The 13,725-nt window shown below is 41.6% G+C and overlaps 1 protein-coding gene across 2 annotated transcripts in view; it reads right to left on the bottom strand.

Annotated features, from left to right (window-relative positions):
• Window positions 1-13,725, bottom strand: part of SGCD (sarcoglycan delta) — a 482,630-nt gene that overhangs the window by 130,683 nt on the left and 338,222 nt on the right. For both annotated transcript variants that reach the window (XM_058281332.1, XM_004466363.5), the window contains exon 5: window positions 10,676-10,795. In XM_058281332.1, coding sequence (XP_058137315.1) covers window positions 10,676-10,795 — 120 coding nt within the window. The remainder of the gene's footprint in view (window positions 1-10,675; window positions 10,796-13,725) is intronic.

Here is a 13,725-nt window from a genome sequence, read left to right as displayed (position 1 = left end):
TTTAACCATTCTGCTATACCATGGCTCTAAGGCGAGAGATGTAGGCAATGGCTTTTACTCTGTTCCCTGAAGGGTCTGGATGTTTCCCACTCTTTCTCCTTATTTCCTTTGTTTGGCTTCATCCTTGCCCCCTTACCCTTTATCCTTAGGGAAGTCAGGGTGCAAAAAGGGTTAAGGTTAGAAGAGTAATACCTGGCAAAAGTGTGGCTCTAGTAGGAGGGAAGGTGTTAGGAGGCAAAGGGAGTATTTTCAGTTCTTTTTCTCCCACTCAAATAAGCAGAATGAAAATTAAGTGCCTCCAATAAAGGAAAATAAAGTTAATTTTCTTCCCTCTTCTTAGTCCTGAGAGTTTCTTACTCACATTGTCATCTCATTAATTTCTCTTGTCACTGTGGAATACCAACATTCCCCTTGGCCTCTGCTGCTGGAAAGAAAGAAAAAAATCCAAACTCAAGTGACTTAGGGGTACATAAGAATATTCTGTGACAGTCAATATAATGACAAAGGAGCAATGTAGCTCGGCTGTATGGAAATCCTTCTGACATTGTAGATGGCAGGACAGAAGTTTATCCCTTCATCTGAAAATACTCTGTTCTTAGTATTAAATGGCAAGAATAAAACTTTGATGATAAAAACAAACCAACAGATGCCTGAAAGGACATTAATTGTGACTTCACAGAAGAATCAAAGCCCTGTCAGTTGCAAAAACAAACAGAAAACAAAATAGCTCCCTCCTTTGGCAAGTGCTAGAATTGATTCCCTACAAAATAGTCAAATAGTGAACTCATCCACTCTTTCACTCAACCACAAACCTGACAAATGCCCCCAACTGCCTTTTCTCCTTCCCCAACCCCTGCACCCCTAGAGAGACAAAGTCTGAGTGGCTGGGGAGGTCTACTGAGCAGTGCTGAGGGGACAACTGCATTTACACAAAGGATGAATCCATCCCATTCTCAATAAATAACACCGCCTTCTCGCCAAAGGGAAAAGGGTGTGAGGCCAGCAAATGACGGTCCCCCCAGCTTCAGGAATAACGCCTACAGGTTGAGGGGAGAAGCTGAATATGGCAGGTTTTTGTTTTTGTTTTTGGCTATACATAATGTAAATTTATTTCTTATTCACCTAACAGTCCAAACTATTACAGAGATACTGGCCAGGCAGCTCTCCTCCAAACAATGTTTCAAAGACTTAAAAGCATGTTGGAATGTTTCTTTTAATTTTTTGGAGAATTATGAGCATTGTACACCCTATGATTATTTCTCAATTGTAGAATTTTTCTTTTCTCATTAAGTATCTCTGATTTATTAGGTTGGGGTTGTTCATCTGAGACTCTTTTATAGCTGGTTTTCTCACTGCATTATTTATGGGAAACACATCTTGATGTTCTAATACATTATTCCTGTATTCCTGTAAATAAAAAACCAACAGTGGAATGAGTTGCCAGTGAAGAACTGTACAACCAGCAATTCTTTTTAAAGAGTTGAAATGCCAGCAAATTATCTCTGCTAATGATAACAGAGAGATGGAGGAGGGCCCTGGAAAGTTTCAGGTTCCTCTGAATTGTACTCAGATGTTACTATTATAAAGGTAGACTCCCATCTTCCAAGGGTCAAAGTCCGAATTATCTGGCTTTTATCACCACTTCAGAGGAACCTTGTTCCATTCTTTACTATAATTCTTCAGCTTATCTCATGCTTCCTTGGGTTCACTGATGAGAAACTTCAGAAAGGAAGAGAGGGAAGAGAAAAATATGGAGCAAACAAAAGGGAAAGGGAGGGCAGCTCTTTGTTTAGAACCTAGAGACGCTGGTAAGTGAATTGACTAACTCGGCCAAGGTCATCTAGCAGATGTTCTTTTGGTGTGGCAGAACACAATTAGGCCACATTCTAAAGCCTTGAGTTTCTTCACAGAGCTGTGGTGAAAGACTGAGTGGATTAGGAAAGACTTAAGAATATGGGATGTGGCCCTACACTTCTGAGGATGCCTCAGGGAGGACATTCATTGCCTCAGGAAACCAGCCCTGGAGCATCCTTCACAGAAAGAAATGGGCTAGATAACTGAGGACCCTTTATAAAGCTCCATTAGTATGTTCCTCAATACTTGCCCCAGGCCATCTTCTCTGAGTCCTTCTTTTCCATCTTTGTGGACAATTCTTGGACTCCTCTGCTAGCCTGGTCTCTCTTGAGTGTTCTAGCCTGATATTTCCCATTGGTCAGTGAACTTCTCTTGTACACACATCCTCAAGCATCAAGCTCCAATGCATCTAAAGCTGAAATTTTCACCTCCTATCCCAAACCTGCTGTTGCTCTTATAAATTTCTGCTAATGACACCACAATTGTCTGACTGCCAAGACTCAAGCACCGGAGTCTTCCCTGACTTCTCTCTTTCTGGACCTTCCACATCCAATTAGATGTCAAGTTTCATCAGGAATACCTCAATGTGATCATTCCCATTTGTTCTCCCTTCTCTTTCTACTCTCTTTTAGCCCTTTTGAATCCCTAAACAAGCTATTGCAATATTCTCCCAACTTAGGTGCAAATTCTCCCTCCATCCTTTTGCCTATACATATTACTATCAAATTGGTTATAAGACATTCCAGTGTTTAAAACCCTTCAATCCATTCATGCTGCAAATATGACTAAGTATTTACCGTGTGCTGGCCCTGTACTACGGCTCTGTGAAACAATGGTTTCTGCTATGACAAAGTGTATATTCTAATGAGGACAAATAAGAAGAAAACAAATATATACTATGTCATGATGATCACTGCTGTGAAGAATAAAGCAGAGTAAAGGTATAGACAAGGTTTCAGCAAACTTCTGTCAAGGACCAGAGAGTACATATTTTAAGCTTTGTGTTTGGACTATTTGATTTCTGTCATAGGTGTTCAACTCTGCCCTTGTAGTGCAAAAGCAGCCATAGACAAAACTTAATGAAATAAGCGTGGCCTTCTTCCAATAAAACATTAATAACAAAAAATCAGGTGATGAGCTTTATTTTGCCTGTGGGTTGTAGTTAACCAGTTCTTAGTAAAAAGAGTGATGACGGGAACATGCTGTTTTTATAACGTGGTCAGGGACTACCTCTTTGATACAGTACAAAAGGAAGAAACCTGTGAGTACATCCTGGAAAAGAGGATTCTAGGCAGGGAGGACAGTAAGTACAAATGCCCAGAGGCGGAAACTTGCTTGGGAGGAGGCTAATGTGTTGGGAGAGAGAATTTACAAAATCTTCCACTAATACCCTTCACAATGCCTGGGTCAACTGCCTTTTGTATACCCCAAGTCATGATTTTCCACAACCTTTGATTATTACAGTGAATTTTATCTTTCCGTGTCCTGCATCCATTCCCTTCCCTGATGACAACACACCAATGTTCTTTTGGAGAACTGTCCAATCTCTCTCACTGGCATTCATGCCCTCCCCTAGCTCGAGCAGTGGGTGGATGACCCAGTCCTTGCTATCCAGCAGGCTCCCTCACCCAGGTCACAATATTGGTCCAGGATGAGCATATGCCCCAAATCAGAACAGCAGAGTGACACCCAGGGCTTGGTTTACTCTATAGGGGGAGGGTGAAACATTCTTTCTGTAGCCACCTAGGTTGAAGATAGGATACGGTATTAGAAATCAGAGCTGAGAGATGGTAGGAGAGAGAGACTGAGTTTTGGTTGCATTGTTTGAACCCCAGAAACTAGCCTGAAGCCAGCTACTCCAGGACCTTTCAGTTACACGAGGCCATAAAGTCATACCCCACCAGTAATTACACATACCAGTGGGGTTTATGTCACTTACAACCAAGTGAGTCCTGGCCAATACCAAGGCTATGCCATTCACCAGGAACGCATACTCTCTACCTTTCTCCATCCTTTTTTCTTCTTCTGATCCATACTCAATTACCCTTTATTTAAGAAGCTCTTCAACCTCTCCTACACCACCCCATCCCAGAGGGATTCTACAGATACTGGGTTTCTTGCCTTCTTGGGCAGCTTATGTCCCCCTTGTCCTCTCAGCTCTCTGCAGCTGCAGAATGAGAGCCCCTAAGAGAGCAGGAAGAGTGCATTAATCTCCATCTTCCTGGTGCCAGTAGCAGTGACTTGGGGACTACTTTTGTGTATGTGTGCGTGTACGTGTACATGCGCATATATATATATATATGCATATATATATATGCATTGAATAAACACTACTGAGAATACCCCCAATTCTTGTATTCAGATTATCAATTACCGCAGTAGAGAGTTTCATCAACGACTAATTCAAAAGACTGAATAATATATTATCTGATGTAATCCTAAAAAAATAAGTTCAGCATCAGGTCACATTTAAATTTCTATAAATCTTATGCTAATTTAAATGGCTTTAGATTTAATTAAAATGTTTTTCAACTGATAATAATGTAACTCAAATAATTAGCATCAACTGGATCTAGAGGACATATTAAAAAAACTAATCTGGAGTATAAATAGACTTAATTAACAATTAGAATTGCACTTTATGATTATGCTTTGTTTATAAATGCTATAATGTCCCATTCATTGTTAAATGAAATTGGTCATTAATGAAAATCAAAGTTATGTTTTCCCTGGTGTCTCTGTGAAGTCGCCTTAACTTAGACGCCCTGGCTTTTACATTGCTTATTTTCATGCTGCATTTTAAAGGCCATTCTTATCTGATATTTAGTAACTTTGTTCTCTAAGTAAGGCTAAAGTATATCATACCTTATCCTGCACACTAATTTATACACTTTGGTAAAGAAATGGATGGGCCTGACTGCAAACCTAAATTCTCTTGCTTCAGACTAAAGAGATACTTTTCTAATATGGAAAACCCAAAGATGCAAAGACGGTCGTGTTCAGAGAAGGACTGACAGGGCCTGGTCCCTGAATGAAAGCCAGGGCTGGAAACTGTTTCCAGAGTTTAGGACTAGGAGAAGGGTGATCTCATAAGGAGACCTGAGGAAGAGGGGAGAGGCGGGGAGATGGCTGGAGGAGATATAAGTTCAGCTTCAGCTAAGGAAGTAGAAGTGATGGAAGCATTTCTATGCAGAAAAGTCCAGGCTGTTGGGAATTTGCATCTAGAATCAAGAAGACCTTTAAGGGCAAATACAGATTTGGGGGTGGGGTATACGAAAAGAAGCAAACGTTGAAAGCATGGGTCGGTGTGGGCTTTCTTATTGAAATGTGAAAAGAGAAAAATAAAGACTGAACCTTGGGGGAGTCCACCTATGACCCTAAGTGGGAGGCTACACAATTTACCAGGGGAAAGAAAAGTCAATGAGGGAAGCAGAGGAACAGTCAGAGAGGTAGGAGAACTGCAGGAAGAGCAGAGCATCCCACATTTAAAAAGGAGGGGGATATCTGGAAAATGGCTGCCCAGTTCTTTCCCTCTCATTGTGATGCCAATGTGCTATGGTGCTCAGGAAGGCTGAAGATCACGGTGACAGAGAAGGGGGCACACAGCGTGGTAGGTAAGCCTGCCTGGATTCAGATCCTGGTGCTGCCACTGACGCTCTGTGGATCTTGGGCTACTCATACTACCCTCTGCCTCACCGTGATCACCTGTAAAGGAAGGTGACATGCCTGTGCCCTACTCAGAGGGCTGTGGTAAGGATCAAATACATTTATATATAGTTTAGTGCTTATATATGGTCTGGTGCCTTGCACAGAGTAAGCACTCAATATATGGCGTGCCTGTCTGTATGTCCATGTGTGTATTATAGCTTTTTTGGAACAAAGCAGTAAAAACAGAACCTGAATTCACCTGAAAGCTACCAACAGAGTTGTGTTAAAATGATATAGCTGTGATTATCTTGGCTCAGTGTTTTTCAAACTAGTGTGTTTCCCAACCATCTGGAGGGCTTATTCAAACATGCCTTGCTGGGTCCTACCCCCAAGATTTCTGATTCAATAGGTCGGGGGTTGTGCCTGAGAATTTGCCTTTTTAACAAGTAGATTCTAACTCATGCTCCTGATCCAAGGACCATATTTTGAGATCACTTGTCTTAATGAGTCTTAGGAGAGGCCCTGTGATTTTAGGCATTGAACCTAGGCCTTCAATTCTTCCATTTCCTAGGGAGAAGTTGAGAACAGATATGTTAGTTAAGACCAGCCTTCCTTACCTGCACACGTGTGCAATGGGCCGTGTAGAACCGTCTGGCATGTAAAGATGTTCTCTGGTCTTGGTCATGACCAGATTATCTACTTGTTAAACCTTATGTGATACATAAATTCCTTACAGGACCTCAGTTTCTCCCCCAGTACCTCCTTTTGTGAACACACAAGTGCTGAATACAACCCCAGACTGGATGGATCCCTGGAAGCCCAAGTGGAGCCATGGAAACCATCCCAACAAAACGGTGGTGCAGGTGCAATGAGTACTTCCTGTGTGCCATGCCTGCACTGTCCACTTTCCACATATCATTCCACTCGGTTCTCCCAATAACTGTGAGAGTCAAGCTTATGACACATCACAGAGGAGTGAAAGGATGCCTAAAAGGGTGAAGCGACATAGCAAAGGACTATAGTCTAGTGTTGACTATAAAACCTGTGCTCGCCACAACTCAACTCTGCTGCTTTTTGACTACTCTTTTCCCAAGGAAGACCGGCACATATGTAGTTACTTTCAGTAACTACAGTCTGCCTACATCTATTCTCTCACATCTATTCCAGGATTAAATTTTCCACTTAATCAAACTATGCTTCATGAACCGTTCTTATCCCTTTGCCATACTACTCAGGTTCATTTACGTGTGATTCAGGTTGTCATTGTCCTGAAAACTGCATACATGGGTGTGTGGTTACCCAGAGAAAAATTTGAAAATTTGTAAAAATTATTCTGAACCCATGAGTTATACTAACATACCTAAAAGCCATTATCCTACTTATTCCTACTTATTTCTCCTCAACTGACATCTATAACTGACTTGTGAATATTTTTATTATATTTTTTCATGCATTCTTTTGTCCATTCTTTCTTTTGTTCCTCTCTCTTTCCTTTATATAAATGGACACCAAATCTTAGAGAAGAAAACAGCAATGACTAGGGCCACACAGATCCTAAGTGTTTGAGTGGGGGCTCAAACCCATGTATGTTCGACTTACCATAAAATATGCATCCAGATTGAAACCTCCCGAGAGCTTGTACAAAGAAAACCCGAAAAGACAAAGTTCTCATTAAGCTGAAAATGAAATTGGCTAAACTTCTCTTTCTGCACCATATGGTTGAATCCCAGCTGACAGGAAACTCATTTCTGCCACACTCTAGGCTCATTTCACCAAGTAGGTATATGTGGAATTAGTGGGGTGGTCATTTCCAAATCTTTTTAGAATGGGTGGCAGCGGTGATATTTGTCATGATGCTTCCTTTTTTCCATTTTCACTTAAAAGAGAAAATGCTTCTAATCATTGAGACAGATGCTATTGTAAATTATTCTCCTAAGTGAAATATCACAGCCATGATCACCACTGCCAACAAAAATATCCACCCATACTGAAGTGGCAGGAAACTAGAGTCATCTTCCAATCGCTAGACTAAATAACCCTAGAGGCACGGGAGCGCTTAAGTGATACCATCAAAGAGTTTTGTATGCTAAGATTAATCCAAAGTGTCTGGGCATCTAAAATTACCCTGTGGTTTTTTTTTTGTTTTTTATAATGTAATTCTTTTTTTTTTTTTTTTAGATTTATTCATTTATTTCTCTCCCTTCCCCACCCACCCACCCAACCACCCACCCCAGTTGTCTGTTCTCTGTGTCTTTTTGCTGCGTCTTCTTTGTCTGCTTCTGTTGTCATCAACGGCCGGGAATCTGTGTTTCTTTTCACTGCATTATCTTGTGTCAGCTCTCTGTGTGGGCGGCACCATTCTGGGCAGGCTGCACTTTCTTTCGCTCTGGGCAGCTCTCCTTATGGGGCGCACTCCTTGCACGCGGGGCTCCCCTACGCAGGGACACCCCTGTGTGGCAGGGCACTCCTTGCGCGCATCAGCACTGCACATTGGCCAGCTGCACACGGGTCAAGGAGGCCCGGGGTTTGAACCGCAGACCTCCCATGTGGTAGGCGGATGCCCTAACCACTGGACCAAGTCTGCCGCCTGCTACCCTGTGGTTTTACAGGGTCAGATTTTAAAGCCATGAGGTGACTCATGAAGCACCAGAACTAATGGGAAGTGCCAATCCCACCTGGACAAAAAGAACCTTGACATAAGATAACACCACGTCTTATTTTAGAGCTGGTACAGCAAAGGACTCTTGAACAAGAAGATGGCCTGAAGATTTTGCTTTTTCTTTATCCTGGAACTGAGACAGAAGTAGCCTCAGAACTAACATTCATGTTGTGGTTAAGCACATTGAAGCAGGAGTTGGTGGGCAAGGGTTAAACATTGGTCTGACTACTTACTGACTGCTTGATCTTGGGCAAGTTTATTCACTTTTCAAGCCTCATTTTCCTCATCTGAAAACAGGACTAATTACAGGAGGCAGCAAAGTGTAGTGCTTGAAAGTACAGCTCTCTGCACTGAGAATGCCTGCCTGGGAGCCCTGGCTTTCCTCCTTGTTCTGACTCGCCCCTCCCTTTGCCTCGGTTGCATCATCTGAAAGATGCAGATGATAAAAAAGGTGGCCACCTCACAAGGTGTTTGTGAAGTATCAATGTAATAGCACATATTAAGCATTGTACCTGGATCATAGCAAACGCTCAATTGCCTTTATTTTCTCTAAGTCATCCTCCTAGGTGCTTTTGAAAATAAGTCCTAAGGTGTCCACAAAAGACACAGAAAGGAAAAGAAGAAACCCCCAACGGCCTTCCCTCTAGTCCTATCCTGCCCACAACCCAGAGCAGTCTTGCTTTTTCATCTATTTTAGCGATTCGGGTTCTGGATGAAATTTATAATTTTAAAGTTCCTGTTGCTGATAAAAGTTTGAGAATTCCTGCTCTAGATAACTTTCATTTCATAGGTAGAAAAAAGCAAGGCCCTGATAGACAGAAGTTGTTTCAGAATTACACAGCAAATAAGAACCGACCAGGGATTAAACTGGCCCTTGCCTCCCTGCCTCTGCATCCTGCGGTTTGTCATTTCCACCTCCTGACTCTGCTGAGCCTGATGATCAGGAGGATGTTACAGCTTTGAGACTGGGAGAAGGGCTGTATAATGGAGCTGGTCGGAGTGTAGGAGAGTCAGGGGTACGTACAGGTTAGGGAGTGGAGGGGTGATGCAGTGTGTGGTGCATGTGTGCTTGATTGATTATGCCAAGCACCCAAGACCCACTGAGTTTGAGAAGCTGATGAAATATCTAGATGAAATGATAGGTCTAAAACTCAGGAAGAAGCCAGGGCTGGGGATGGTGATCTAGGAGTCATCCAGCAAGGAATTTAGAAAGGAGAGTGTGTGTGTGTGTGTGTGTGTGTGTGTGTGTGTGTGTATATATATATATACACATTAATTATATATATAAAATTATATATATAATATATATATAACATAGACACATACATACATATAGACATATTTGTATACATATTCCTATATATATATGAAATTCAAATTTAAAATTTAAATATATGAGAGAGAGACAAACATACAGGCTAACTGACTAAGAGCAGAGGTGGCCAGAAGGTCAGTAAAAAAGGAAGAGAAAGGAGATGAGAGTGCAAATAATTTAAAGTCAAAACAATTTAATAATAATTTAAGATAGCAACTAGCACTTAACTGAATCCTTACTGGTTTTCAGCTACCTTACTACTTTATATAGATTATTTCATTCAATCCTTCCAGCAATCTCTGAAGGCAGATACTTCTATTGCTCCCATTTTATAGATAAGCAAATATAGGCACAGAGAGGTCAGATTAATTTGCTTAAGGTCACATAGCTAGTAAAACATAGAAATGGGGTTAAAATTATAGTGGGTTAATTTCAGAGCTTGATGTTTTAAATACTTTGCTGTAATGAACCTTAGGGAGTAAGAAAAAGAAAAAATAGTATTTGTATTTTAATAATAGTAGTAACAGCAGCAGCAGCAGCAACCATTTACTGTTTTGTCCTAGGCACTGTGATATGTATGTATAACATGATCTTGAACTTGGAGTGGTAGGTGCTCTTGGCCCTATTGAGAAGAAGAGGAAAGCACCTCGGTAATGTTGGGTAATTTCCCCTAAGTCACACACAGCTAGGAGGTGACAGAGCAGGGATTTTAAGCCAGGTCAGCTCCAGCACCAGGACCTAAAAGCATCATGCTAGGCTGCTTCAGTGTACAGCCAAGGAAGACTAATTTGTTGTGTGTCCTAATTCAATTAGTCCCAACTGTGGGCCAAGGACATTCCTGCAAATGTTTTAAAAACAAATTCTCGGGCATTTCCACCGGAGTTTCTGATTCAGTAAGCCATGGCTGGATCTACTGGCTTAAACTTCTTCAGTTCTGTGGGTTTCTTTTCTATTCTAAAAGAAGCTTTAGATTACATAAATGTTAGATCAAAAATGTAGAGACATTCCCATATATCCCCTCACCCTTCCCACACTTTCCCCCATTAACAACATCTTTTATTAGTGTGGTACATTTGTTGCAGTTATGAACCCATATTGAAGCATTGCTGCTAACCGTGGTCTATAGTTTACATTATAGTTTCTACTTTGCACCACAAGATTTTATAGGTTTCCCATAAAATTAGGTAAGGTTTCCTTACCTAAAACTCGTAATCTCTCAGCTCCAACTACCACTTCATTGTCATCAGCAGAGAAGAGCAATTTTCCAGAAACCGTTTTTACCTCGAACTTTTTGCCATAAGCTTCTATGGCTTTGGGGCCTAGACGGAAGAGAAAGAATACATTAGTCTCATTGCATTTGATCACAAAATGCTTTTCACAGAACATAAACATCTGACAAGATTGTTTTGGACTTTAATGTAAGGGGATTGCTTTTCAGAGGCCAACCGTGAAATTCACTCTTGTGACTTTAGTCATGTCTTGTATTACTTTTAATCACATGCTCTCAGGCTACTATTATGAAGATGATCATGTCCTTCCTCCAGACTTGAGGAGAAATGTGGGAAGGAGATTTCCTCCAGCTAACCACCAAATTGCTGTCAAACAGTTGTAGGTTTTTGGTAGATCATATCAATATAAGGGAGCTCACCACCACTTGAGGCAATCTGTATATTGTATAACTTGGTCCAGTTCTGCTGGAAAGGGACCCTTTAATTCCAGCTGTCATCTGCCTTACTCTTATGCTACCTACATTTGAATCAGACAAGCCCATTTCCTCCTTATGTAGATCATTTCCTGGCAGAAAACATTATATAATATACTGTAATTCATTACCTTGGGAGGTGTTGAATCTTTTGTGCTAGAATTTCATTTAACAATGAAAAATTTAGAGCATTTATCCTGTGAAAACAAATGCTGTTCCCAAATGTGGGGCTATCTTTGGGCATAAGGAAGACAAGTTCTTTTATTTTAGAGCACTTGTAAGTCTAGTGACAAAAAGAGACTGATATTGATAAATTTATTTATAAACACATTTGAAAACTGCATAGAGTTTTACTATGGAAAAGTAAAACAAATCAGTGTGTTAAAAGTTCTAAAAAAAAAGAGACATTTCTATCTCTCTGAACAAGAGTTACAAAAAGCTCAGGTGGTTCCCACAAGCAAGTCTGCAGAAAAGCAGCAGAAATACGTAGGATGCAATCATCCTCGCTGAACCTAGTTGAACTCGAAAGGAATGCATCTTTTGGTCTAGAAGTTCTTACAGAAAAAGTTCACAATATAGATTCCAGAAATCTTGTATTTTGCAAAATTCCCCCAGAGATTCCCACGTAGCATTATTTTTCCTTCTAGGTATTTTTCAAGACAGTGTCACTTAATAATAGTAGGTTATAATGAAAAGGTCCTCAATACCTTCCAGCCAAAGCCTGTGGGGACCACATCTGTGGTTGAACAAATAAGGTTATTGATGGTTACAGAAATGGAGAATGCATACCATGGGGTCTATGGGGCAGCCAGGAAGAGGGTGTTGTAAAGGGTTTATTATAGGATCAGGGCTCATAGTAGGCATTTTGGGGTAGGTTTTAAGGACAGAAGCCTGGGACTGGATGCTTTCAGCAAGCAGGAGGAATTTTTTGAGTATCTTAATAAATCTAATCTAGAAGCAGGGAAGCCCAGACCAATGCCAAAGCTGTGATGGATAAAGAAACAGCAGTCACTTCTATTTGCCAGGTTAGAGGGATATTTGGTCATTTTTGTGGCTTGCAAATGGTTTTGTCTATGATATTTTTGTCTTTTTGTACCACAGAGGCCTTGTCTACTGTTGTTCTGTGGAGTTGTTTATTATGCTCAACAGGAGAACATCAAGGCCTGGCTAATAGTGCCAGGCCAGCTCCTGCATATCAGGGGCTACTTGTCTCTTTCTCAAGGCTCCTGAACTAGGAATCAGAAGATAGGAATTTTGTTTCTCCACTCTCTCTCATTTTCTGGCAATGTGACTTTGGATAAATCAGTCATCTTTCTGACCCTTAGTTTGTTCTGCCTCTGTAACACCGGACTTTCAGTGCCCTCCATGCATCTCACAGAAAGGTAGAAAGGTTTACATAATGTTATGTTTACAAAAAGGACTTTGTGGACTGAAAAGTCCTGTGCAATGTATGGGGATGTTCCTGTGGTTAACATTGTCACTGTCATCATCACCCTCACTGTTTTTCCCTTTTTTTTTTTTAAGATTTATTTTATTTATTTCCCTTCCCCCCTCCCCCCCAGTGTCTGCTCTCTGTGCCCATTTGCTGTGTGTTCTTCTGTGTCCACTTGTATTATCAGGTGGCTCCGAGAAACTGTGTCTCTTTTTTGTTGTGTCATCTTACTGCATCAGTTCTCCGTGTGAGGGGCGCCACTATGGGCGGGCTGTGCTTTTTTCATGTGGGGCAGCTCTCTTTACGGGGCGCGGTCCTTGCATGTGGGGCACCCCTACGCGGGGGCGCCCCTGCATGGCACGACACTGCTTGCATGCGGCAGCACTGTGCGTGGGCCAGCTTACCACATGGGTCAGGAGGCCCTGAGTCTCGTACCCTGGACCCTCCATATGGTAGGCAATGCTCTATCAGTTAGCCACGTCTGCTTCCCTCACCGTTCTTCTAATGCAATGGTCATACACATTGAGAAGAATTAATGGTGAGTACCTCTTAGTGCACTTCCCCCATTATTGCAAGCTTGTTAATTCAGCAGACCTGTTCTCTTACAAATACATGGGCACTAATCCACTGGCACAAGGAAAGGATGTTGGAAAGGCTCCTTAATGAGAGGGGCTGGAATAGCAGAGAGAGCACAGAATTTATGACACAGGACCTGGGTGTTTTCATGTCTGACTGCCCCATGTTGTACGTGAGGAAAACGAGAGCAAGGCTAAGGCTCTCACAAGGCCACCAAGTGAACTCATGGCAGATCTGGGTCTAGATTTGAGTTTGGAAATCATGCCACAGAAGAAAAAGAGAAGGGGGGAGGGGAGAGAAGCTGATGCCAACAAGTCTAGAGCAGCTAGGAGATGAGGTTTAGGAGGACAAGGAGAAGAAGAAACCTAGAGACAAGTACTGGAGAAGGTGCTTGAAATAATAGAGATTAATAATAAGGGGTTTGGATTAAGTTTTCCTGTGAGGGCTAAGATGCTGCTGTCTTCTTGGTTGCACCACCAAAACCTTCTGTAAAATCCATTTTACCTGTCAATGCCTTGGGGTTGTTACCTTTATTTAGT

The sequence above is a fragment of the Dasypus novemcinctus genome, chromosome 2, assembly GCF_030445035.2.
Source record: "Dasypus novemcinctus isolate mDasNov1 chromosome 2, mDasNov1.1.hap2, whole genome shotgun sequence".
NCBI lineage: Eukaryota > Metazoa > Chordata > Mammalia > Cingulata > Dasypodidae > Dasypus > Dasypus novemcinctus.
The sequence above is the reverse complement of the archived record's forward strand: the minus strand, read 5'-3'. Positions and strand labels throughout refer to the sequence as shown.